At 44.0% G+C, this 26548-nt stretch overlaps 3 protein-coding genes across 4 annotated transcripts; 1 reads left to right on the forward strand and 2 right to left on the reverse strand.

Annotated features, from left to right (window-relative positions):
- Positions 1-1173: 1173 nt before the first annotated feature.
- On the reverse strand, positions 1174-6338 carry ZMAT2 (zinc finger matrin-type 2). Its single transcript, XM_055431008.2, has 6 exons — positions 6216-6338; positions 5789-5882; positions 4739-4862; positions 3498-3571; positions 2909-3054; positions 1174-2223 (listed from the first exon to the last, which is right to left on the reverse strand). The coding sequence occupies exons 1-6, from the start codon at positions 6231-6233 to the stop codon at positions 2080-2082; spliced, it is 600 nt and encodes a 199-aa protein (XP_055286983.1). The 5' UTR covers positions 6234-6338; the 3' UTR covers positions 1174-2079.
- Positions 6339-7168: 830 nt separating this feature from the next.
- On the reverse strand, positions 7169-14148 carry HARS2 (histidyl-tRNA synthetase 2, mitochondrial). The gene is made up of 13 exons (XM_055430999.2): positions 13857-14148; positions 12444-12518; positions 11939-12058; positions 11724-11819; positions 10784-10909; positions 10573-10680; positions 10213-10311; positions 9832-9925; positions 9365-9492; positions 9030-9272; positions 8756-8872; positions 8382-8528; positions 7169-7967 (listed from the first exon to the last, which is right to left on the reverse strand). The coding sequence occupies exons 1-13, from the start codon at positions 13962-13964 to the stop codon at positions 7908-7910; spliced, it is 1521 nt and encodes a 506-aa protein (XP_055286974.1). The 5' UTR covers positions 13965-14148; the 3' UTR covers positions 7169-7907.
- Positions 14149-14224: 76 nt separating this feature from the next.
- Positions 14225-26524, forward strand: HARS1 (histidyl-tRNA synthetase 1). Of its 2 annotated transcripts, none has more exons than XM_088838613.1 (13): positions 14225-14391; positions 14659-14748; positions 19063-19182; positions 20646-20741; positions 21562-21687; positions 22297-22404; positions 22556-22654; positions 22881-22974; positions 23160-23287; positions 23384-23626; positions 25323-25439; positions 25626-25772; positions 25960-26524. In XM_088838613.1, the coding sequence occupies exons 1-13, from the start codon at positions 14302-14304 to the stop codon at positions 26209-26211; spliced, it is 1710 nt and encodes a 569-aa protein (XP_088694739.1). In that variant the 5' UTR covers positions 14225-14301; the 3' UTR covers positions 26212-26524. The 2 variants fall into 2 exon arrangements, with proteins under 2 accessions (XP_088694739.1, XP_055286972.2); XM_055430997.2 differs by having other exon boundaries at positions 14228-14391; positions 26097-26524.
- Positions 26525-26548: the final 24 nt, after the last annotated feature.

Below are 26548 nucleotides of genomic sequence, written 5' to 3' on the forward strand. Positions count from 1 at the left end.
CAGTAGAGGTAACCAGAAGTCAGATTCCACCAGTACCAAAACGGGAGGGAATCACTTGAAGTCAAGCTGAATTAGCTGCCTGAAGAATACTGAAGCACTGAAAGAACTCAGCACATTGATAAATTCTCCAGTCTGTCTTGAAAGGGGGAACAAAACGATCCAGGGGACAAAGGCAGATTCTTACCAGAGGACCTGTAGAACACAGAATCCTGCCAAGGAAAGCACCAACTAATATGCCTGCAACAAATACTGTAGGAGAAATTTTGAACCAGTAAAGACACTCTCAGTGTTTCCAGTGGCAAGATTCAGCATCAGAAATAAAATTAGGTAAAAGATATGTCTGACAGTAAGGAAATTTTGCACAAAAGTCCAAAGGGAAGCATATATAGTACTCTGGGGGACCCACAAGTGGTTCAGATGCTACATAAAGGTGTCAGAAGAGCTAGATGAGGCAGAAAATGTCAACAACCTATATGGTAGCAGCCTTGTTAACTTTTGTTATAGAATTCACTTGCTTAAAACTTGTGTAATTACCATTTGTGTTTTTTTACTTTCAGGAACTGATCCCCACCCCCCACTCCCCGTCGGCATCCCTAGGACCTGGCATAGTACCTGATCCAGGGAATACCAAAGGTGTTTTTACTTTAGTTAACCAGTTTGTGCCATTTAATTCTCAAGTCAGACCAAACTACGCAAGGGAGCTTCTTAATGGTTCTCAGTGGGGCTAGGGGAAGGAATTCTGTCACTCCATCCCAACCTCCAGGGGACACAGACATCTTTAACTGTCACAACTTGAAGAAGGTGCTGTTGGCAACTAGTCAGTAGATGCTAAAGATACTGTAAATATCCTACAATGCACAAGGGTGCCCCCACAACAAAGAATTATCCAGGCCAAAATGTCAACAGTGCAAAACTGAGAACCCTGTGCCTAGCCTAACTGCAGATAGTTAAGAAAACACTAAGTTTTCAACCCTGAGCTCTGCTGTTCCAAAACCAGCAGATCAAAGGAGGCTAAAAAAATAGGAAAAGTTTTTTTAGACTCCTCCAGGCACAGATCCCATCAGAGGGAAGTATAACTCACATTGAAGGAAATCTAGAAAAAAAGTGACAGGGCTCAAATACAGGGAGAAGAAAAAGTGCGGGGAAGAAAAAAAAACAATACACAGGGAAGGATATGGAATGTTCCCACCAAATGTGAAATAGGCCCAGTCAATGCCATTTATTATACATGTTGAACAGCCTCTGAGACCCAAGGGCTCCCATATGAGGTTTTTTTCTTTTTCTTTTTTGCATCAAACAGGTTCTTCCAAGAGCCTGCTTACAAGGAAGACAAAAACAGTAATCCTCAATAAAATGAAACAAATAGGAAAAGCTGAACAGATTTTACATATGAAGAACACAAGTTAAAAAACTCACCAGACAAAAACCACACCACTCATCCCATTTAATTTCCTGTTACATGCTCTGAAGAAGCTGAGAACACCAGGCCCCAAGACAGCAATGCTCTTGAGGCTCCAGCTCAGGCTCCCTCTATGTGACAGATTCATGCACACACACCCGCACATACCACAGATCCAGGCAGAAGTACACATGCATGCACAGGTGGCCAGAGAACCACAAGGGAGATGGAGAGAGGTTGGGGAGGGAGGGGACAGTCAAGGATATACTGTCAACTGGAAACTGGGGACCCAGAGAACCCTTCTGCTGTGGGCTGAGTCAAAATTAAAACAAAGGCAGAACACAGGATAAATGTAGGATGCTCAGATAAGAGACGGATAGGTGGAGAGGGAAAGATGCAAGGGGAGTTTTGGGAAAGCAGCCTCAGAAGAGGGGTTTTTCTTTATTGGGAAATCAGATGGTCAGAGGTCCTGTGTCTCTAGTGATGTACTGAGGCTGAAGGAATATGCCACAGCATGTTCCTTTGCATTCTGTGCTCTCTCCCAAGGCAGAGGAAAACCAGAAACACCCACCCTCTAGCCCTCCCCATTGCCACTCTTACTGACTTTTCCCAGTACCTCCCCCAAAATGACACCCACACACACACAGTTAGGCCCAGCAAAAAGCCAAGCACAGAAAGCCTCAGTAACTCTTCTTGGTGGAACCAAAGCCAGAGAAGCCCATCACAGCTGCCATTTCATCATCCTCCTCAAATGTCAAGTCCTCCTCAGCCCTCCTTTTCTTCTCCTTCTGCTTCTCTTTCTTGTAGGCTTTGGCCTTTTCCTCCTAGAGGGGAAATCACTCAGAATCAGTTCAGACTCCTAAGCAAATCTTGCTGAAAGAGATAGGTGAGTGTCCATCTTTAGAAGAAAAATATAGACAAGTAAAATTTCAAGAGCAAAGGAAAAGCCACAGTAAAGACTGTAAGGGACAGGAAAGAGAAGTTTCAGCCTATGGAAAGCATTTCTCAATCCTACATCCCAGTGCATCTCTAGCTCACAAGGTGATGGGAGAAAAGCCACAGGGCATATAGTATAAGCCAGGAGATGGTCTAAGTGCTTCATGTATATTACATACTAAAATCTCTAACATGAGGAAACAGAGGTAGAGAGGTTATATAGCTTGTCCAAGATTCACAGCCAGTAAGTGGAGGAAACAGAATTCTGACCCAGTCAGCCTGGTTCCACAGGCCTAATGGAGACTAGGTGCACTTAATTAATAACTCAGGTAGTAAAAAGAAAAAAAAATATGGCCCAGAAAGTTTAGAAAAAAAGGACAGGTTTAGAGCCATTTCCTTCAGATTATGAGAGTCCCAAACAAGGGCAATAAATGTTTCCTTTACTGTACAGGAGTTCAGGAGACACAATTCTCCTCTGGGAGTGGGAGTGGAATGAGGAAAAGAGCCTCCTCATGATTCATAACATAAAATTTAAAGCTGAAGGAGAGGGGAGAGAAGGATAGTAGAGCCTACCTCTTCTCTGAGTTCTTTCATCCTTTCCTCAAAATCATAATCCTTCTGCTTCTCTTCCATCTTCTTCTTGTTTACTTCAAAACGTTTCTTCACCTGATCCAAGGTGGAACGTTCCACACGCATAGACATGCCCAGGTTTCGCTGATCTGGGTAGGGTCAATAGAAAAAAAGGTAAGGTTCTTAAAGCTTCCTCAGTCCCTCAAAAAGTCTTTTCCTGACATTAAAAACAAAACCAAAAATTCATAAAACATGCAGTAAAAAATATTAGGACTAAAAAAAAACTTCTTGGCAGCAGCCCCCAATAATAAGATAAAGCAGCTTTCAACTACTCTTACTGAGCAAATGCACACCAACAGGGACAGTTGGGCCCAGGAGAAAACCATGGTTTGGACCTGTTGGGAGCCTAGAACAGATTTTCACCTCATGGACTCCAGGAACATTAAATAATGAAGTAAAGAATGGCCTGTGCTGAAAGAACTAGAGAATGCCCCAGACATAGAAAAAGAGGCTCAATAGAAACTACCCTCTCTCTTACCCCATCACCAAAATTCAATCTCAGCCTCAATCACAAACTACCTCCAAGCCTTACGTTTCTTTCCATTAATGTGATCCAGGAAGTTAATGGAGTCTTTCACCACACAGTCACAGACATTGCAGTAGTATCTGGAAAACAAAAAGAAACAACACTAGTTTCCAATCTGATTATGAAGATTTTATCGTTTTCAGCCAAGAAACTGATACTTTTCAGGTAAAAATTCTTTTTAGAGGATACACTTCTCATTTCAACAAAGCCTTTGTTCTTGCAAGAGTGTGGCTTCCATCCTCCAAGTGGCCCCCGCAATGATGCCACCTACCCTATATAGGCCCTTCCCAATTTGTACCAGGGTTAGTCCCTGTGATCAATAGACTATATCAAAAGTAATGCTATGTCACTTCCAAGATTATGTTTTTTAAAAAAACATGCATTCTGCTTAGTCTGTTCATGTAGATCACCTGCCCTGGGGAAACCACTTGCTTTGTTGTGAGCAGCACTATGGAGTGGCCCATACAGCATAGAACTGAGGCCTCCAAATCAGTCATGTGACAGTGTTTGGACAAAGATCCTCCAGCCCCAGTTACACCTCAGATGAATACAGACCCAGCAGACACCCTGACGGCAGCTTTCTTTGTGAGAGACCCTGAGCCAGAACCACCTAGATAAGCCTTTCCCATATTACTTACCCATGTGAGATATTGTGAGTTATTCTTTGTTTTAAGATGCTAAATACTGGGTTAATGTATTAACACAAATAGCAATAGATAACTAACACAAAGAGGAAAGTTAACAGTGAGTTTACTCAGCGAAGCAGCTCAGAGAAGTGTCACTTACTGTTATCTGTGTTATGCTCCTGCTGGAAAACACACCTAGACAGAGTAGTAGTGTTAGGCAAAAAGATGAAGAATTCTTGTGAGACCTTTCTTCCTAAAGGGACTAGGAGGAAGGTGCACAACCAGAAAATACGTAACAACAACTTCTGTAGCCAGTCTTGAACCTCACCATTAACAGTTTCTGGGCTCCATTTTAGTTGCATCTAATTCCTCCCCTAGAAATCTCCTCAGTAGTCCTTTCCTTCATTTCTTCCTTTGGAAGAACAAACAATCCCTTTTAAGATATTAAGAAGTAGTTACAGTGCTAATATGAAGAAGCCTACAGAGTAACCACCTCTTTGACATGTTAACTAGAGACCCTGGAGGAAAATGGATGGAATTACAGGAAACAAGGTTGTTATTCTGGGGGCAGGTACCTGGGTAACACTTCCTGGCTGCAGAGAAAGATGAAAAGCCACTCACCCTCCCATCTCAGACTGTGGGGTGGTCTTGGTAATGACAATTGTCTTCCCGAGTTTGGATTCCAGGTCCACCTTGTAGTCCCTATGCCGGAGAAGCTCTCGCTTAACTGGCTGCACTGGTTTTCCTGAAATATAATGGGGAAGGAAGTCCCTTCATTATTAGAGTTCCTTAACCAGAAAGGAAAAGAAATGCATAAAGTCCAAAATCCAGAGGTCTACTTTCACTTCTTTTTTGAAACATGAAGCAAAGGACACAACAGTCACTTGTAGCAGCAGCTAAGGAGAAGCTCAACACAAAAAAATGACAAGCAATTCTTAACTCTCTACATCTTTTCTCCACTTTAAAGCCAACGAATCTAAAAGCGATTTTTTTTAATTAATTAACTGAAGGCAAGAGTTCTGAATTTGCACAAAAAGCAACCTTTTAAAAGAACAGCAAGACCACTCTTAAAAGGGAGACCAATATTTAGGAAATAATCTGTTGCATGCCAAGCACTATTATACAATTTATATAAAAACTAAAAGGTTTAGAGTGTGTAATCTGGTGCGGAAGAAAGCAGAAGAATGTACGGTTTGAAAACAGACAAGAAAGTTCGATATTTCTTTCTACATAAATGGAATCTCCAGAAGAGGAGCACCAACTCCCTGACACTATCGCACAGAGAACTGTGCTAGACGCTACGGTAAATAATACCATGTTTCCTGCTGAGAGAAGAAGAGGCTCTTCAATAGTAGTAACACACAGCAGCGAAATACTCCTCCTCCTGTCCAGAGAAGGATTCCACTCTCTTCTCTGTACTGGAGGAAAGTACTAAATGTGCCAAGCAAAGGTAGAGCAAGGAAGCCGAGAATCACAGAGCTGGAAAGCACCTCAAAAACACTTCATCTCCTCGCTTTCACCTTATACCTGAAGAAATTGAGAACCAGGGAGGCAAGACTCTGCCAAATATTACAGAAGTATGGAGGACAGCGCATTTCAACTCCCCACCCACTCTCCAACCACTGCATCGCCTCTACAATACAGTTAGCATTTGATGGAGCAAGTACCCACCATCCTTCTTTTCTCTCTCTTCCGTGAGCCTCTTCTCGGCGAGTTTCTCATATTCATCTTTGTCCCACTTTCGGCGAAAGTCCAAGTTTTTTGTCTGAGGGAAGAAAAATGCGCTTAAGATTCCCCGCTAGTCCTGTCCAACTCCTGGAAAAACTGAAGAAACCGCGTCCACGGAGCCAAGGCGGCCCGGGACCTGAAGAGAGTGAAGCCTCTCCGGACACCACTAGGAGGCTAAGATTACCTCAGGACCCCAACCCGAGTCCTCCCCGATTCCTCAGACCCTGCGCTAGAGCCTCACTGGGGAGCTCTTGAACTGGAGCCATTATGTTGCGAAGAGGTGTCGGAAAGCCAATTGGGTATGGAATATTCAGCGCCGAGAAGCCACCCCCTACCCCAGACTCCAAGCCTCCTCACACACAACACCTACCCCACTGCCTGACGCCATCTTCACTGCGAAGTGAATGGGAAGCCGGAAAATGCCGTAAAAAGCGGCCTTGAGCCGTAAAGCAAGCTTGCCTCCAATCAGCTTAGACTCTCGTGCTCTAAACGAGGAAAGAACTGGAGGGCTTCGAAAACAGGATTGTCAGCCCCGCCTCCGCGCCAAGGAAATAGCGCATGCGCAAGGAAAGTATGAAGCAACACGGAAGTAAGGGCGCCTGCAAACGTTTTTGCCCTGGCTTTCACAACAGGCAGGTTCCACTCGTCTTGAAAATCAGATTCAGATCAGTGCTCTCCGATCTAGTCTAATAAACTTGAGTGCATTCCGGGAGCTTCCAAACATTTAAGGCTGAAGCGCGGTTATAGGGTCTCAAATGCTTCACTTTTAGTGCTTCACCGCAAGCACTAAAGATACGGCCTCAGAGCTCAGAACTGTTTGTAAAGGTTGCAGCCTTCCCAACACACAAATACAAAGCGCTTTTTGCAATTTGTCTCTATCTTGAAGCAATGCTAGCACCCTTTGGTTCACTCATTTTTCCTCCAGCTGAGAATATTAGGGTCATTTAATCCATCAGTTTCAGTTCAGTTCAGTCGTTCAGTCGTGTCCGACTCTTTGCGACCCCACGAATCGCAGCACGCCAGGCCTCCCTGTCCATCACCAACTCCATAGGGCAGTATAAACAACATGATTGGACTTGGGAAGGTGGGTATCAGCAACACTCCCGTGAAGAACTCTAGCAGATATCTCACTATACACTGATTTGGTGGTGTGATTTTATCTCTAAGTTGGGAGGAGGGGGAACAGTGGCCACTCCCTTCACTCAATACAGAAGCATCACCCCAGGGAGAGTACTCCAAGTTCACAGAATCCTCCAGTGTACACTCAAGCGTTTTCTATGGCCTATGCAAACCAACCCCTTGATAACAAATTACTCAAACTACTCCATTTAAGTTTTATTTAATATATTATACAACCACTTCAAGAACAGCTACCTCCATGGCAGGACATGGAAGTCAGAGAAGTGATTCCAGCACAGGTAATGGGCTCCAAAATCATATCTCCATCTTGTCAGGTCACCTATTAAGCTTAACATTCAAGATTATTAAACAAACAGGCTCACCCTGTTATTATCAACAGTGGATGGGCTAGAGAGATGCCACATCAATATGGGCAGTGCAATACCCTTAGGATAGCAACTCTGTTCTCAAACAAAAAAAGAAAGCAGTCATTTCCCTCCTTGTTGTCTCCCCAAAACTCCCTGGACAGCCCATGACTAGGTTTTGGACAAACTTTCCAGAAGTCATAGTGGAAGGCTAAATATTTGACTTTTGATCTCAATGGTTCAGAATCCTCTCAACCTGAGGTGACTCTCCCAGAGACTTGCTGACAGCAACCATCTCAGCACACTGTTGGCAGCGTTCAATGGCATTTCAAATCTGCCATCTGCCTTGGCAGTTAGAGCATATCTCTTTCACATACCAGCCATCTGTGCCCATGCAGCAAAGCTGCTCACACTAGCCTAGGAGTCCTCAGGGCGTTCTACAGTTCCGTACGCAGAAAGGAGGAAGGATCCAGACACACTTGTCACCCATTCTGGCCAGCAGGTGTGAAGTCCATTAGGAAGTCAGTCCTAGGTGAAACCTTTTCTACGAAGACCAGCAGATGGCATTCAGGTGATGATCAAGACTCAGACAGTCGTTTCTGAATTTCAGCCACTAGATTTTCCCGTTTAATGGCCACCTGAAACATAAGAGAACCCTCATGTGACAAACTAGAAAGTGATACTAGTTTCTTAGCCTCTGCTTTTCTGGATTCATTTAACTCTGCAATTGCTCCCACTACTTGGGCAACCAGTAGGGAGGAGTATGTGCTTCAACCTGACCTGGACAATGTTTCCCCTCAAGACTAAAGTGATTCAAACACCTAATCTATGTCTGTTTTGTTGATTAATCTCGAAATACCCATGGAGATTTCACTTGTCATTTTGCCCATCCAGCCAATCATCAGCTCTAATGGTTGCCCAGGATGGAGCCTCATTCACCTCTCACACTATTAACCCTGGATACTTCCACAGCTACAATATACATATTTCTCAAAGAATCTAAGAAAGGTAGAAACACTTGGTCCCTTCCATTTCTGGCTGGCCTGACTCACCTCCTCCCTGCTGGCCACTGAACGGAGCGTGATGACCCCTTCCTTCAGTTCTTGCTCACCAGTAATGACCACCAGTGGAATGCCCATGTTCTCACAGTAGTGCAGTTGAGGTAGTAGTTTAGGGTTGTTCTTATACATCAGCTCTGCCTGAAAAGGATGGAGTAAGAATAGGGGATTTAGAAGTTAAGCATACCACTGAAATCCCAGGAGCAAACATACCTAACAGGTAAGTAGCTAGCCTACTTGTACCCTAAGAAGATACTCCAGTGAAGACTAGAAAGGTCTTGAGTTCCACCCTAGATATAAGCTAGAAGTGGGCCTGGTGCACGAATTCTACATATACCTAGATGGTGTGGATTTTAGCTCCTTTATACCTTGATCCCAGCATCCCAAAGCTCTGCAATTAGCTTTAACCGTTCTTGAAGAAAGTTCTTCTGTGGTGTGGCCACAAACACTTGGGTCTCTGTGGTCCGTATCTTCTCACCAAAAGTCTAGTAAAAGAGAGAGAGAAAGTAAACTAATAAAAACTTCTTTTGCACCAATATTTCAAGAAAACAAAAACAATCATCAAAAAATAGTCCAACTACACCTCCAGAAACATGAGTTTTTAAGGTGTGCAGCCCCACTCTAACCCTACCAAGGACCTACCTTCATCCTCTGCTCCACAATGGAGAAGATTCGCTCTACCCCAATGCTGAGCCCCACACAAGGCACCTTGTGGCCTCTGGGGTCAAACATGCCCACCAGCCCATCATAGCGACCACCAGCAGCCACACTGCCCACATTCAGTGGTTCCTCCTTAGCATGCACTGGGGTCTGTAGCAGCACTGCTTCATAGATCACTCCTGTATAGTAGTCCAGGCCTCGAGCCAAGCTCAGGTCAAAGGAGACCTGTGGAGACAAAGTTATACTCAGTATCACACAAGACTCAAGACCCTGAGAGCCCTAGACACAGCAAGAGGTCAACTCCCTACTCAGCTAACCTTCTCAGCAACTCCAAATAAAGTCAGGTATTCAAACAGCAGCTTCAGGTCTCCCAACCCCTCTAGGACCTGCTTGTTCTGGGATAGTCTGGGATCCTGGAACATTTGCTCCACCAAGGATATCCCACCTGGGGAGACATGTGGGGAGAAATAAGGTCTGTGCTATACACCCAGATGTGTTTCATTCAAATTTAACCCTAATGTGCTCCAACTAGCCCTCCTCATTTTCTTTAAAAAAAAAAAAAGAAAGATCCTGATCACATCCGACCAGCTTTTCATCACGTCTCCATCTTTGACATCTGAAGACATAACTGATTACAGTAAGTAAAAAGGTTATTAAATTCAAACCAGGCTCTGGAATTTAGCACATTTATGGAAAGGAGCTGTTTCAGACGTAGAAGTTATACACGGATCATCCTTACTCTGGTTCTATCACGTACTTCTAAAATAAAAACACTGGTTCTTACCATGACATTGGACATAATCCCCAATTTGATCAGCCACTTCAGGAGCCAGGCCTTTCTTTACCACCATCTCATGTCTCACATCTTTCCAAGATATCTGCACAAAAATCCAAACATTATGCTAGCCCCAAGATCCCTCTTTCTCTAAATGGAAAAGGATATCTTGTTTCATTCATTAGGTATGTCATAAGTAGCTAACAATATATTCAGCACAGTTAGAGGCAACTTAGGAAATCTAGCCATTATCTCCACTGCACAGCAAAATTCAGGTCTTGTTTCAGAATGTCTCCTTACATCCCTCCCAGAAATAACTCACTTCTGGCCACCATCTCCTCTAAGGGTATAGGTTTGAAGGCAGGGTCTACTGAAGCATGTCTTCGTTACCTTGTCTAGTTTGTCTACTGAGGAGCAGATGGCATGGAACTTGCTTTCAGGAACACCACAGACAGCAAATATCCCATCCAAAATCCTCCGGTCATTGACCTGTGAACTCAAAGGAACCCAAATGCCTTGTCAATGACCTCGCCATCAAAACAATGGCAGTCCCATCTCTCCTGACTCATAAAAGGGACAGAAGTTTCACAGAATGATTATATAGATATAGGTATGAAATGCAACACCTGTACAAAGAAAATCCTAGAGGTACAGGCTCAATGGCTGGTGTCACCTATGTCTTGAGACAGTTTTGAGACAGCATTAGGCCAAATCCAGACTTCGCCCCTCAGTCCTCAGCTCTGGCCTCACCTTAATGAGAAAATCCCCCAGCTGCAATCCGCTAAGGATTTCACACATGATCTTCAAACACTCAGCATCAGGAATCATAGGATCAAATTGACCAGCAATGTCAAAATCCTGCAGCAAAGAAAAAGATGGGGAAAAAAATTACTGAGCAGCCAGTTCCCTGGTCGTGGCCCCCAGAACTATCAAACCATGCTGCCTCCATCAGGTCTCTTACACACTGGTAGAACTCCCGGTAGCGGCCTTGGACTTTGGTTGGGCTCTCCCGCCGCCACACTTTTCCAACATGATAGCGTTTCATCTTCTTCACTTTATTCATAGCCAGATAACGAGCAAAAGGGACCTTATATAAATAGGTTAAGGAAGAACGACACTGCATCCAAAGTTTAGGCCCAGTGGAAAGACATTAAGGAGGACTGGGGCTCTATCAATCAGATCTCACCCACTAGAATTAGAACAAGGACCTTATTTGTCTCCTTTCTCACTACACCCATGGCTTAACAATCAATATATGTTAAATAGTGTCAAACAAAGGAATCCCAGCTAGCAAGACTGTAAGTTCTGTAAAAAGTAGTGGAAACAGAGATAGAAATGACCCAAGAACCTCAAGTCTGGGCATTCCCTCCCACTCAGATCAATTCTTGACTTAGTCAAGACAGTTCTGTTCTGTCAAGCTTCAGAACCTCGATTTGTCTACAATTCTAAGTCAATTTTTCTTCAAATGCTCAAGGACCACCTACATCCTAATTCCCAAGTACCTGTTTAAAATGCAGATTGCTAACTCCTACTCCAGCTACAGAATTAAGAACATCAGGGGCTAGAGGTCAAGAATTGTATTTCGGCAAGTTTACCCCAGGGATGCTTTTTTTTGGCTGTGCTGCATGGCATGGGGGAATCTCAGTTCCCCGACCAGGGATCGAACCTGCACCCCCTGCCTGAGTCTTACCACTGAACCACCAGGGAAGGTCACCTAACACACTATAAACTTCAATGACAAGGCACTAGGACAGGCTGTGCTGGCAGAATTGCCTTCTGGAAGAAACCAGAAGTTAAGACTGCTGCCAACAAGACTATAGGGTCCCAGAGCCACTCTTTTCCGGTTAGTCAGAGTTGCCCTCTGGGTTTGGAAAGAGGGAAGCCTCCAGAACTCAGGATACAGTAAGGTCATAGCGCAACGACAACAGCTCTCCGCCCTGATCCTTCAGATCATAGATGAGCCCAGAGTCCTCTCCATACTTCTCAGTAAGCATTTCCTACAGAGGTCAAACAGAAGTGCCATGGTTAAAAGGAAAACTCCAGAACATAGGCTAGAAGCCCTTTGGGAAATAAGGCAAGTAAAGAAATGGGGTTCCAGAACTTTTTCTCCTCTTACCTTTAGTTCAAATGCCGGGGTATCCAACCCCTTTGCTCCATGACGTTTAAAGCAGCTAACAATAACATCAAGAATTTTCTCCCTCACCACCATCTGCTGGGGACTAAGATCTCTGGTACCCTAGAAATCAAACGGAGCCAGAGTGAAAACAAAATCAAGTCCATTTAAGACAAAGAGTTAAACTATATCTACAATATAAGGTCTGGAGTTGAAATCACTTTGGGTTCAGATGACTATGAGCCCTACCCAGTACCTCCAGAATAGTAAAGACTTTTTTAAAAATTAATTTAAAAAAACGTTAAAAGTAGGGAATTCCCTGGGGGTCCAGTGGTTAGCACTCTGTGTTTAGGATATGGGTTCAATCCCTGGTCAGGGAACTAAGATTCTGCACTGTAGTCATAGAGTATGGTCAAAACAAATAAAAACATTAAAAGTGGTTGGGAAGGGAAGCAGAGGGCAGAACTCCAAGGCACTCTAATGGACAGGGTGGGGTACAAGGTATTACCTTTGGGGTCTTGATAATAAAATTTGACTTCTCTTGATGAGGTTTCAGTTGGGATGCAAACAATGCCTCTGCAACCTGGCAGAAAAAATGTGAGATACAGTTCCTCTCATACTGGCCAGAGGACCTTCCCTGGTGGTCCAGCAGCTAAGGCTCCACACTCCCAATGCAAGGGTGGCTGGGTTTGATCCCTGGTCCCCTGGATCCCACATGCTGCAACTGGGAGTTCCCATGCCACAACTAAAAGATCTTGCGTGCTGCAACTAAGACCAGGCATGGCCAAATACTGGCCAGGACTGTGGTATCTCTGGCCCTGTGCACCACCAACCTGCAAATACTTTTGGCCCTGAGCAACAGGAACTCTGAACACTACCTATCTATCCTAATTTCAGCGCACTTCCAAAAACCCAGCTGTATATGCAATACATATAAGATCAGGTGTTTACCATACAAGCTTCCTCACAATATTTGGAGTTTTCAAAATACATGGAAAAGCTTAACCACCCAAAAACAATGAAGGCAGAAAGGAACCCAAGACTACCAACACTGACCATCTAGAAGCAGGGACTGGTATGATCTCCCGTTCTGTTTCCACTCAAAGAGCAAAAAATAAAAATTGTTAATAAGATAGCAATGGTCATTAGGCTTAGAGATAGGGAAAAAATAACTTGAAAACAGGAGAGAACCAGCCCAAGAACAGCCCATTCTTTTTCTTTCAAGAACAGAGAACAATGCCTGTGGAACAAACAGGAATGGATTAAAAAAAAGAAAAGATGAGTAAGATGCTGTGACTGCAAATAACAAAAGATATGCACCCTGTTAGTCATGATAACACAAAGCATCTACTAGGAAGTCAACAGTGTCTTTCCCAAGGTAAAACAGAATCTGTGATTTTATTACCAGCAGACTGTACACCCTTCCAGAAATATAAAGGGTGTAGTTCATACTTCGGCGGATTCTGTCCTCCAAGGCAGGGCAGTGAAGCCCACAGCCCCAAACTGGGATAAGGAGGATTCATTTTGAGGTAAATTCTAACGTGAACTCATTCTACTTATGGTCGTTAGTGGGAATGTTCACATTCTTTGCTTAAAATTTTTTTAAATGTGTTTGACCCCAAAAGGTTCAGATAAGGGATTGTGGACCTGTACTAAAATGCTCCCATACTACGTAGCCATACGTAAGTCATTTAACCTTACAGCCTCCGCTTCAACTATAAAATGGAAATATAACCCCAACCTCTCAAGATTCCTTTGATGATTAAATAATAAAGCATCCTAAAAGGCCTTAGCTCTGTGTCGGTACATCGAGGGCACTCACTAAAGACCGACTATACGGCGGGAATACCGGCTGAGAGTCCATGCTTTCAGACCTGGAGATCCTGCCCCGACAGACCAGAGCTATCTCAGTCTGGCTCACCTGACTGTGAGAACGGACTGCCCTGATGCACACAGCACCGGGCGGCCGCCGGAGCTGGCCAAGCAACACAGTCCAGGCTCTCCCACGTAGGAGTCCGAGCTGGGGCATCTTGCAGCAGGAAGCAGGATCTCCGGAACAAGAGGCAAAGGACCTAAGAATGAGGCAGACAGGACCCTAGGAAAGGTTACAGGACGCTGTGGAGGCGAAGGCGAGCACCAAAGATGAGATAAGTGCTTCTATATCTCTCAAACCTAGCACATTAGCTCATTCCTCTCCGGCTCCCGCCCGGCCACCGAACTTCCGGTAGGAGCCGGAAGTGATTTTTTATTGGGCGGTGGCTCTCTAGGCGTATGGGCCAACTACTCGATATCCGGAAGTCCTCCGAGTCGAGGCTGTGGCCACCGCAGCCCATCTAGCCAGCAGTCAGCTTTAGTCGGCAGCCAGTATGGCTGATCGTGCGGCGCTGGAGGATCTGGTGCGAGTTCAGGGAGAGCGTGTGCGGGGCCTTAAGCAGCAGAAGGCCAGCGCCGAGCAGGTACGACCAGCGGGAGAGAGGACAAAACAAGGCCAGCGAGGACAGAGCCGGGGTGGTCTGCTCAGAGGATAGGGATCTGGAAAATGGGACTGGACAGATAAATAGCAGGACGGGCTGAGTGGGGAGGTAGTTGGGGTAGGATTTGGGAGAAGCAAAGCTAGGAGAGAGATAGGCCCCACATCCTGATGAGGGAGGGATACTGAATGAATGGCGGGAGCGGGTGGAAGTGTCAGATGTGGTAGTCCAGCGCCTACTTTCCCTCCACAGATCGAGGAGGAGGTGGCAAAACTACTGAAACTGAAGGCACAGCTGGGCCCTGATGAAGGAAAACCGAAGTTTGTGCTCAAAACCCCCAAGGTAAATATCGTTCCTTTAGGGAGCCTTCTAGAGGGTCCCTAATTCCACTCACAAAGACACATATGCCTGCCTCCCTGAACCAGATCACTGAGGAGGATCCTCTGAAATGCTGCAGAGGATACAGCAGTTGCTCTTGGCGCCAGGCTGGACTAGACTCTATCTGAGTCATTCTGGGATGGCAAAGTGATAGAAGAAGCTAGGCCAGCTGGGTGCTTAGGGGAGTCTACTCCTCCTTTCATTCAGTAAATATTTACTGAGTGCTCACTGTGTTCCTAGCAGTGTACAAAGCAGTGAGTGTACCATGGTGAACAATATAGCCTACCCTCAGAGAGCTTGGGCTTCCCTGGTGGATCAGTGATAAAAGAATTCATCTTCAATGCAGGAGACACGGGTTAGATCCCTGGGTGGGGAAGATACCCTGGAGAAGGAAATGGCAACCCACTCCAGTATTTTTGCCTTGGAAATCCCATGCACAGAGGAACCTGGTGGGCTACAGTCCATGTGTTCGCAAGAGTTGCACACGACTTAGCGACTAAACACACACACACACACACCCCTTACATCCTACAATGGAAACAGACTTGGGAAGAAAAATAATCCCACACATGGATATGTAATACAAGTTAAATTCTGCAAAGAAATAGGAAGGATGCTCTGAGAAAAATAAGGGAGAACTGCAGAGTCCGAAGAAATAATAGACTAGTTGACCTGTAGATGAGTGGGAGACAGCCAGGTGAAGAATGTGAGGAAGATCGGCCCAGGTAGGGTAGGGAAATCCTGAAGCAAGAAAGAATCTTGGATAGAAAAAGACTTTATGTCTGGAATCAAATAGAGAGGGACAGTAGAGTGAAATGAAGTTGCTAGCTCAGCCTGCATGATTTCAGTTCAGGTGACACTCTCTGTGAGTTCTATAAACTGAACTTACACATCATCTAGGTACCCTTGGCACTTCATAAATACTCTGTTATTGCATTTATTGCTGACTTTTCATTATTCACATGGTTGATTTAACCTGAGAGGCTGAGACTAGTTGCCTGGGACTAAATAGGTATTCACTGAATGTATGTGAAATTTACTTCCACAGTAGGAGATGATTTGTCTTCCTTATGTTGAGATGTCACCTTTAAAGAGTAATTCTTTGCGCTCCTAAAATCATTGAGCTATTCTTTTCTACATGTAACTCATTTCAAACATTAAAAAGACAGTGTGTAAAATCCCAAGGCAGTAACCATCAATAGCTATTCAAACTATTGGGTGAAAAGATTAATGGGGATTTATTGATAGATCAGGCTGGCCTCACCTAAACCCAATGATCAACCTTAGCATCGCTAAAAGTAGGACAACCAGATATTATACTCCACCAGATGTGATGCAATAAGAAGTACACAGCACCACCTATGAAGTGTTCTTGCCAAGAACAACTGAACCTGAATTTAATCGGTCTTCAGATCTAACTACCAGTTTACTGGAAATATGGGAAATGGAGGAACACATGTTAAATGACCACATTGAGTATACTGTTAACCAAATCTAGAATGAGAAAAATTCTTTCAGAAAAATGACTCAATGTCCTCAACAAGAAAGGACAATTTAAAAAAAAAAAAAAGAAAATTGTTGCAGATTAAATAGACATGAGACACATCAACCCAGTACAAGCCATGAAGTTATTTAGAATCTGATTCAAACAAGCCAAGCATAAAAAGATATGACTGCAACCGATAATAAATACAGTTTGGGCACTATCTAAAGGGTTGCTGTTAAGTGGGCTGATCTTAAGTTTTGTTGGTTGTAAGAAAGGTATTACAGTGTTTTGTTTTTTAATCTTTGTATGTTAGAAAATCATACTGAAATATTTGTGGATGAAAGTATATGATATCTAGGATTTAATTTAAAGTACTGCAGGAAAAAAATGTTGGGGTTTGGTTTAAAAATAGCAGATGTTGATAGTTGTTTAAGCAGGATAGTAGATACCTGGTGGTTCAGTGTACTATTCTCTATGATGTGTATTTGAAATTTTCCATCATATAATGTTAAAAGAAAATGTGAGTATAGTGAAGAGTTAATATCCACTCTAGTTTGTTGAAATACATTTCTTGATGTGTGATTCATAGTTAACAAAAAACTCAATATTACAGGGAAAGGACTCTTTCAAGGGACCTTCCTGGTCAAAATTATTTTCATAATGTTACATGCCCTTTTCATTTGCAATGAGGTGCAAAATCACTGGTGTGTAGAACGGCTGGTGTCTTAGCACAAATCAAGATGCTGGCATGGAGCTGTACTAATACTAATAGCCATTTTATGTTCTTTACTTTCAAAAACAGGGGGAAAAAATTCAGTTTTACTTAAGAATGTCCTTGATAAAACAGTAAAAATTATTAATTTTATTGATTATTGACCCTTGAGTACACTTTTTTAATACTCTACATGATGTAAAGGGAAGCACGCATAAAGCACTTCTGCTACATCCCAAAATAGAAAAAATGCTTGGTGCTATGTATGAATTATAAGCTGAACTAGCTGCTTTCTTCATGGAAAACATTTTGTATTTGAAAGATAAACTATTGTGTTAAAGATCTGGATATCTGGCAGATCTTTTAACAAAAATGAACAAAGTGAACCTTGACACCTCAAAACATTCAACAGTATGTGTTGCCAATAAAATAAAATTCAAGTGTTCAAGAGAAAGTTAGAACTTGTTATTTTCCACCATGAATCTGACAGCTTCCCAACACTTAAAACTTTTTTGATGAGATCTATGGTGACATGAACAAATATGGTTTTCTGATATTGTATAGTGAAGCATATCAACATTTAGAAGATCTGTATAACTGTTATCAAAGAACCAATATTTTCTAAATAACCAATGCCTGATGTTATAAAATCATGCCTGGGTAAAACAGCCATTCCAAGTACAAGATAGAGTAACAGATCCTTTTAAATTGTAGTAAAATATAGATAAAATTTGCCATTTCAACCATTTTTAGGTTTACAGTTCAGTGGCATTAAGTACATTAATATTGTTGTGTGACTATCACCACTGTTCATACTCCAGAACTTTTTTACCATACCAAACTAAAATTCTTTACCCATTAAATGGGGTAGTGATACCCCATTTTACCATCCCTCCAGTTCCTGGTAAGCAGTGTTCTACTTTCTGTCTATGAATTCTGTGTTCCTTATAATGGATTTTAATGTGACAGTGTAAAAAGTTCATTGATGTAGTTTTAGATTCCACATTGTAACCAATCCTTAAGAAGCTTTCCCTCGTCAGATTTTGGTGTAGTTTAAGACTACCTAAAGTTAGCTGAAAAGTTTATTAAAATATTCCTCATTTTACAATTATGTATCTCTGTAAGGCTAGATTTTCTTTATATACTCAACCAGAACAACATATCACCACAGAATTGAATGCAAAAAGCATATATGAGAATAGAGATGACTTCTGTTAATCCAGACATTAAAGATTTGCAAAAATGTAAAGCAGTGCCACTCTTCTCACCAAATCTTTTTGTTTTGGAAAATAGTTACATTTTCCTAAAATGTTATTTATGTTAACATGTAATGGATTTTCTTTTTTGTTAAGTGAATTAATATTTTTAAATGTTTGCAGTTTTAATTTCAAACATGATAAATATTGACAGGAATAATCCACTTTGGAGTCCTTAGTAAACAGTAAGAATATAAAGAGGTCCTACTTGTGAGTAGCATGTAAAAACCCAAACTAGAAGTTCTGACCTGAAAGAACAGAGTTCTAGTACTGACTGCCATGAACCTGCTGAGTGGCGTTAAATAATGATTTAACTTCTCAACATGTTCTAATTCATTTACTCAGTCCATGTCATAGGGCTATCGGAAACAAATTAAAGGTAAATAGTATTCACTAGAATTTTTTTTTAAGGTATGCTGGGAGAGAATATTACTTGTAAAATTTGGAATTCAATGAGTTAAGCCAGTTTGAGTTGCTTATATGCCTGTCATCAGGTAGATGTTTTCTGTTAGGCAGGGAAATGTTTTGTTATCCCAAAAAATGACTTTAGGAAAATTTCTCAGAGAACAGAGCCCCAAGAATTTTGGAAGAGAGAACCAAAGTAAAAGTTGGGTCAAAATTTAGAAAAGTGAGAGCTAATGGGTGTGGTAGTTAATAGGAAATTGTTTGCACCTGTTTTACAACTAGGTCACCTGTAGGGAACTCTAAGTTTGGGACAGAGTTTTCATTCATCATCATTGAAGTCATACTTGTATATTTCTAGATTGTATTGTTCTTTGTTTTTAAACCGCATCCTTGGTTCTCTGGCTGATTTTGACTCCAAGGGCACAAGAGATTATAGTCCCCGGCAGATGGCAGTTCGGGAGAAGGTGTTTGATGTAATCATCAGCTGCTTCAAGCGCCATGGTGCAGAAGTGATTGATACACCTGTATTTGAACTAAAGGTGAGAGACGGATGAGGAGAAATTATGTGGTGGAAGAATGGGAATACCAACAACAAAGCGGGTGGCAAGGGAGTGAGGCCCAAAGGCCTCTCTCTTATTGCAGACAAAGCTTGGTATTTTCTCCATGAGAAGGGGGACAGGACTGGCATAGAGGGAGAGGGCCTGCTTTTTATTTATCCTGGTTGCAGCCAGCAGCTTCCAAAAGAGAGCCCTTCTCAGGAGTGGAAGCTGTTATGCCTCGAGACTACCCTGAATTCTGTGTCACCTGTACCCAAGATGTTTCCTAGATACAAGCAGATCAAACGTATAAAGGATAAATACGCAACCAAGTATCCTATTGATGGACCTTGAGGTGGTTTCTAGTTCTATTAAAAAGCAGTTCTTTGCATCACTCCCTGCTTAAAACCCACTGGCTCCCAATGCATTTATAGTAAAATCTAAGCTCTATACTCAGGCTTACAAGACCCTACATGATGTGGCAACTGCCTCCCTTTCCCTTCTCATCTCATGCTATTCTTCCTCTTGTCCACTTTGCTACCATGGTCTTTTTTCTGTTCCTGGAACATGCTAAATGTGTCTGTCATAGGGCCTTTGTTCTTCCTCTTCCCTCTTCCTGAGCTCCCTTTTTCCCTTGCTCTTTGCATGACTTTAATTTCAGGGTAAATTAGACATAACAGATTAAAATGCCATTCCTCAAATAATCCTCTCCAATGCCTTTTCTAAAGCAACCCTTATCTAGCATATCAACCTATTTTATTTCCATTAAAGCAGCTATCACTATCAGAAATTATCTGTTAATTTGTTTCCTTGCATTAATGTACTGCCTGTCTCTTGTCATTACTTCAGAAGATCCAAGAGGGCATGGACTGCCTTTGTTCATGGATGGAGACACAGGGCTTAGAACAATGTCTGGTACTAGTGGGCGTTTATCTACAGGGTAAATTCCCAGAGACAGAATTTCTGCAACAAATGGTTGTACTCATTTCTATTTCTACCAACTTAGTTTTGCAAGTGCTGCCATAACAAAATACCATAGACGAGGTGGCTTAAACAACAGAAATGTATTGCCAGGAAGCTGAAAGTCCAAGATAAGCTATTGGTTCCTTCTAAGGGTCGTGAGGGAAGGATCTGTTCCTGGTCTCTCCCCTTGGCTTTTAGATGGTGTCTTTTCCCTGTGTCTTCACATCGTCTTCCCTCCTCTGTGTCCAGATTTCCTCTTTTTATAAGGACATGAGTTTTATTGTATTAGGATTCACCCTAATGACCTCATTTTAGCTTAGTTACTTCTTTAAAGACCCTGTCCCCCAATACAGCCCTAATCTGAGGTGACTGGGGGTTCAATATATGAATTTTAGAAGAAATGTAAGTTGAAATCAGTCATCGTTAGAATGAGGGGTTTTGTTTTTAAAACTTCCTTTTAAATTTTTATATTTATCTTTGTGATCACATTTCTTTTTCTCCAGGAAACATTGACTGGAAAGTATGGAGAAGACTCTAAGCTTATCTATGACCTGAAGGACCAGGGTGGAGAGCTGCTGTCTCTTCGATATGACCTCACTGTATCTTTTTAAACTTTGGCTGGATTGGCCCTCATTGGGCTGGGGCTTTTTCTAGCCTCAGGTTTGAGGGCAGCTAGACATAGGGGGCAGGAGGAGAAGGGGATGACAGAGAATGAGATGGCTGGATGGCATCACCGACTCGATGGACATGAGTTTGAGTGAACTCCAGGAGTTGGTGATAGACAGGGAGGCCTGGCGTGCTGTGATTCATGGGGTTGCAAAGAGTCGGACACGACTGAGCGACCGAACTGAACTGAACTGAGACATAGGTGGGATCAAATAGAATGCATCTTGCAATCAGGGAAATTCTTTCTCTAAAGTAGGAACTGGGCTTTGGCTAAACAGAGCATAGCTAGCCTTAGAAGGCTTCTGAAATCCTGACTGAGACCTCAGCTTTATGTCAGGGTCCAGTTCTGACTCTGGCAGCAATCCCCTGGCTTCAGAATACATCTCCCTTGTCCTGTCTAATGGACGGCGTTCTCTTTAACTGACCAAAAGCCTGTTTCCTTTATCTCCAAGCTATGTCAGAGAATCATCTGCTTAGACATCGCTGAATAGGGCCTCCTTTCTGCTCCCCGGCCAGTCTGCCCACCCCTCTGCTGTGCTCACCACAGCCCCAAAAGAGCCTTAATATTTTTTGAGACTTCAGCTGTCCCTGTGGTAACAGAGTTGATTCTTGCTGATATTCAGAAATGCTGTTAATCTTACAGGTGGTGGTTTTAACCCACACAGGGTGGGGTTAGACCCCAGCTTCTGTTGGTGAGGATCATCAACTTCCAGACTGTGATAAGTGGGCCATTCTCCTTAACTTTGTCATCAGGTTCCTTTTGCTCGATACCTGGCAATGAATAAACTGACCAACATTAAACGCTACCACATAGCAAAAGTATATCGGCGGGATAACCCAGCCATGACCCGAGGCCGATATCGGGAATTCTACCAATGTGTGAGTATAGGGGCACGCTGGGTAAGGCAGCACTCCCTCGAGCTAGTAGAACCTATTGCGTACTCATGGTGTCCTGAACAAACTAGATGCCCCAGATAATGCTAACCCTAAGATTTCTTTAGTATTTTCACATATAGGACAGGGATTATTCTCCTCATTTTACATATGAGTAAACTTGAGGCTCAGGAAGATAAAGAGACTATAGGGATAAGAAAGGCAAAGTTAGGACTAGAAGTCTTGGTCCAGTGCTCTTTATATTAAACCACAGAGATAGGATGACAGCAAAGGATGAGGAAATTGGATTTGAGGTACTGTCATCCAGACTGGTGGCAGAGCTTCTAAATGAAGAGAGAAAATGAACTCCCCCCACAACAGTGGAAGGAAATAAGGAAAAATATTGAAAAGAATAGCCCCAGTAGATGGGAGGAAAACCAGGCCTGGTAAGAGACCCAGGAAGGCTGGGGTTTTCCTCTGGGCTGACAGACAGAAAATGAAGAACGTGCCCTGTACATGAGTGCAATGAGGCCTCCCTCATGGAAAGCAGAGCTCCCAGGAGTCCTCCCTCATGGTTAAACCCCTGAGAACCTCTAACCACCTCTCTCCCTACAGGATTTTGACATTGCTGGGCAATTTGACCCCATGATTCCTGATGCAGAGTGCCTGAAGATCATGTGTGAGATCCTGAGTTCACTCCAGATCGGCGACTTCCTGGTCAAGGTCAGAGCTGAGTGGAGCTGCGGGGGGCAAAGCTGGGCCTGGCCTCTAACAGGAGAAGGTCCTGGTACAGAGGGAACAGTAGCCTAACCATCCAGCACTATCAAGGGTCATGTAAAGAGATTCCTTATCACTATGCCTTGGGTCACTGTAGGTGAATGATCGGCGCATCTTAGATGGGATGTTTGCTGTCTGTGGTGTTCCAGACAGCAAGTTCCGCACCATCTGCTCCTCAGTGGACAAGCTGGACAAGGTAACCACCAAACACTTGACTATTCTTTTCCCAGGTCCAACCTTGCCCTGAGATATGGAAAAGATTAGGAGAGAGAGGGCCCTGCCTCTATGCCCACAGAGAAAGATTAGCTCCAGGATATACGTTGACAGGCAGCTTCTGCTCAAGACACCCCTTGAAGAGGCCTTATCTTGCTCTGCCCTGGGGAAGCTGTCCAGGGTTCCCTGACCCGTATCTGTCTGCCCAGGTGTCCTGGGAGGAAGTAAAGAATGAGATGGTAGGAGAGAAGGGCCTGGCACCCGAGGTGGCTGACCGCATTGGGGACTACATCCAGCAGCATGGTGAGAAACAAAGCCTACCTCCCAAGCAGCCATCCCTCTGCCCTCAAACTAAAGCCGAAATTCCTTTTTGTATGTGTACATGCATAGGAGAAAGAGGGAGAGAGAGAGGAGTATATGAGTGTGTATGCATACATGTATCTTTTTCTTCTTATCAGTCAGTCTGGTTCACAGATCTGTCTCCCCAGGTGGAGTATCCCTGGTGGAACAGCTGCTCCAGGATCCTAAATTGTCCCAGAACAAACAGGCCCTCGAGGGCCTGGGAGACCTGAAGCTGCTATTTGAGTATCTGACCTTGTTTGGCATTGCTGACAAGGTGAGTCAGGTTGGGATGGGAGCCTCAGCTGAGCTCTGGGGCTGAAGGCCGGTGCTTGAGCCTCATCTGATACTGACCATGTTCTTGTCCCCCCAGATCTCCTTCGATCTGAGCCTTGCTCGAGGACTGGATTACTATACCGGCGTGATCTATGAGGCGGTGCTGCTACAGCCCCCAACCCGAGCAGGGGAAGAACCCCTGGGTGTGGGCAGCGTGGCCGCTGGAGGGCGCTATGATGGGCTGGTGGGCATGTTTGATCCCAAAGGGCGCAAGGTGCCCTGTGTGGGGCTCAGCATTGGAGTAGAGCGGATATTTTCCATCGTGGAGCAGAGGCTGGAGGTAGGGCTTGGGGCTGGGTGGAAGAAATTCTGGGTAGCTAATGGCACCTGAGCTATCTGCTTTGATCTCTAAGGAGGAAGTAGTACTGCACTGGTCAAGGAGCATCTTTGCAAAGAAAGGGAGAAGACAGTTGCTGTCCTTCAGACTCTCACTCTAATATAGGCCAGCTTGATGGATCTTTAATCATTCTTTCTTCACATAATCCTTTGCTCTGGGTCCCTACTTTGCTCAGAGCTGTCAGAAATCCAGGCCAATATATCTAAAGACCTGGATCTTTCTCATAATACAGAATACTTAACATTTTACTACTCTGTGCTTGGCCACTGTGCTTAGTGCTTTTCATGCACTGTCTGAAAAACTTCTTAAACAGCCTTCTGAGGATAGTAGTAGTAGTTTAGTCGCGAAGTCATGTCTGACTCTTATGACCCTATGGACTGTGGCCTCCCAGGCTCCTCTGTCCATGGGATTCTCCAGGCAAGAATACTGGAGTGGGTTGCCATCTCCTTCTCCAGGAGATCTTCCCAACCCAGGAATCAAACCCAGGTCTCCTGCATTGCAGGCAGATTCTTCACCAACAGCTATGTTCTTGCCTGGAGAACCCCAGGGATGGGGGAGCCTGGTGCTCTGCCGTCTATGGGGTTGCACAGAGTCGGACACAACTGAAGCGACTTAGCAGCAGCAGCAGCATGAGGGAAACCCAAGAGGGTAGCTGCTGCTGCTACTAAGTCACTTCAGTCGTGTCCAACTCTGTGTGACCCCATGGGCTTCTTATTTACATTTTTCAGGCAAGGAAACTGAAGATTATAGATCAAATAATTTGCCAAAGGTTTAAATGGCACAGTCAGAATTTGAATGCAGGCAGTCTAACTCCAGTCTTGTTCCCAATCACTCTGATACTATCTCTAAGTGGGAAGCATGTATCTGAGGCTCTGGGATCCTTCAGATGGCTATCTTGACTCTCCATCACCTACAGTAATGTGAGGAAAGCCCTTCGTGGCCTCAGGCCCACTTCTGTTGCTACTGTTCTTAGGTAACCTTCCCACTGCTCCCATTCTTTTCTTGAGGTCACTGGTTTCCAATTGAAGTTCCAACGGCAGCTTACGTTGTAAGAACAACAGAAATAGTTTTCCATAAAAAGAAACAGGCAGCAGCAGCATTCTTTCTCCCTTCCATCCAAACCCCTCCTATGGCTTTAGTGTAAGAGATAGTGTCTTGTACTACACAGTCTCTCAGTACTAGAACTGCTAGGAGTGATTGGATTGCCTTTGTGAGTGCAGAATATCACTTTCTTATGATGGATCCACAAGATAGTAGATGGTGATAAGCTTGTTCATAAACTGTACATAAGCTACCTTTGTGTGTGCTCACTCAGTTGTGTCTGACTCTTTACGACCCCATGGACTGTAGCCCGCCAGTCCATGGAATTTTCCAGGCAAGAATACTGGAGTGGGTTGCCATTTCCTTTAAAAGCTACTTTTACCCTCCATTATTTATTCTGGCAAGTCATATACATAAGCCACTCAGTTCATTTCTTATTCTTCTAAGAGCTACTTTTTGCCCAATTGCTAGATGAGAAAAGACTAGCCCGCCCTAACGGAGTTGGGGCCTGTTCTCAGAATACTGACAAGAGCCTACTCTGTTTGCTCACTGAAGGTGTTGTAAAGGGTAGCTCAGCTCTTTCTTAACTCTTTTCTAGGCCTTGGAGGAGAAGGTACGGACCACAGAGACACAGGTGCTTGTGGCATCCGCACAGAAGAAGCTGCTGGAAGAGAGACTGAAGCTCGTCTCAGAGTTATGGGATGCTGGGATCAAGGTAGAGGAGGCAAGCCCCCGGGTGGCAGCACATTTGGGAATGCTGAACACATACGAAATAAAAGCTTGTCCACAGTGGCCCTGCCATTGCTGATTTCTTGGGGTGAAGATCAGAGCAAGGGGCCCCAAGAAGGTTGTCCCTGAGGACTGCAGAAGCCGGCCTTTTTTCTTCCCTGCTCCCCTGCAGGCAGAACTGCTCTACAAAAAGAACCCCAAGTTATTGAATCAGCTGCAGTACTGTGAGGAGACAGGCATCCCACTGGTGGCCATCATTGGTGAGCAAGAGCTCAAGGACGGGGTCATCAAGCTGCGCTCAGTGGCCAGCAGGGAAGAGGTAAGTAGGTGGGCAGGAAGGGGGAGGGACACGGAATGAATGCCATTTCTGGATGCGGTGGCCCATTCAAGACCTGAGCAAAAGCCTGGCATTCATATTAGCGCCCTAAAGGACTAAGAGGGTAGCATGCTACTATGCTTATAGTCTCCATCCCCACATACCCTGTGTCTCTCTCTGGCTTCCCCAGGAAGCACTGTCTCCCCTGACGTGTTTGATTGGGTTCCTGCTCCCAGCGGAGCCAGGCCTAATGACTAGAGGAAGACATGGGCGCTCAGCAGTGGAACATAAGATGCTCATACCACCTTGTCCTTCCTTCCTGGCCAGGTGGACGTCCGAAGAGAAGACCTTGTGGACGAAATCAAAAGGAGAACAAGCCAACCCCTTTGCATCTGCTGAGTTGAGCAAACTATCAGAAGAAAGTGAGACAGACACTATTTAAGGCTAAGATAAGACTCTGCATACCTACTTCAACAGCTTTGCACATTTCTGTCCCAACAGGAAGACCTGAAAAGTGGTCAGAACAGAGACTTTTTTATTTTTATTATGTTTATTTTATTTGTAATCACAGACAAAAATGGTCAGGTACTATACCATTTTCCATATGGTTCTGGGGGCTTAGTAGTCCTGCCTGTGTCCCTGGGCTACAGGGACCTTGTGCAAGATGGTCGCTTCTGCAGAGCCCTACAACCAGTGGGAGGGAACGCTCCCACAACCAGCCTTGGAAGGTCCAATAAAATGCCTCAACCACTGGAGCCTGCCTGTGTCACTACCGCCTA

This window comes from Moschus berezovskii, chromosome 8 (genome assembly GCF_049115385.1).
Source record: "Moschus berezovskii isolate FMDL1 chromosome 8, NW_MosBer_1.0, whole genome shotgun sequence".
In the NCBI taxonomy this organism is placed as follows: Eukaryota; Metazoa; Chordata; class Mammalia; order Artiodactyla; family Moschidae; genus Moschus; species Moschus berezovskii.

Bases quoted from the DNA above. Each gene is read 5' to 3' on its own strand.
- HARS1 (XM_088838613.1), top strand. From the start codon at position 14,302: ATGGCTGATCGTGCGGCGCTGGAGGATCTGGTGCGAGTTCAGGGAGAG. The intron at 19,183-20,645 runs GTGAGAGACGGA...CTTTTTCTCCAG, and splicing joins CACCTGTATTTGAACTAAAG to GAAACATTGACTGGAAAGTA. The intron at 22,975-23,159 runs GTGAGAAACAAA...CTGTCTCCCCAG, and splicing joins GGACTACATCCAGCAGCATG to GTGGAGTATCCCTGGTGGAA.
- HARS2 (XM_055430999.2), bottom strand. From the start codon at position 13,964: ATGCCCCAGCTCGGACTCCTACGTGGGAGAGCCTGGACTGTGTTGCTT. The intron at 12,059-12,443 runs GTAATACCTTGT...TTTGATTTCTAG, and splicing joins TTATTATCAAGACCCCAAAG to GGTACCAGAGATCTTAGTCC. The intron at 11,820-11,938 runs GTAAGAGGAGAA...TGACCTCTGTAG, and splicing joins CCCCGGCATTTGAACTAAAG to GAAATGCTTACTGAGAAGTA.
- ZMAT2 (XM_055431008.2), bottom strand. The intron at 3,572-4,738 runs GTGAGTGGCTTT...TTTGTTTTCCAG, and splicing joins CCACAGTCTGAGATGGGAGG to ATACTACTGCAATGTCTGTG. The intron at 3,055-3,497 runs GTAAGGCTTGGA...GACCCTACCCAG, and splicing joins TCACATTAATGGAAAGAAAC to ATCAGCGAAACCTGGGCATG.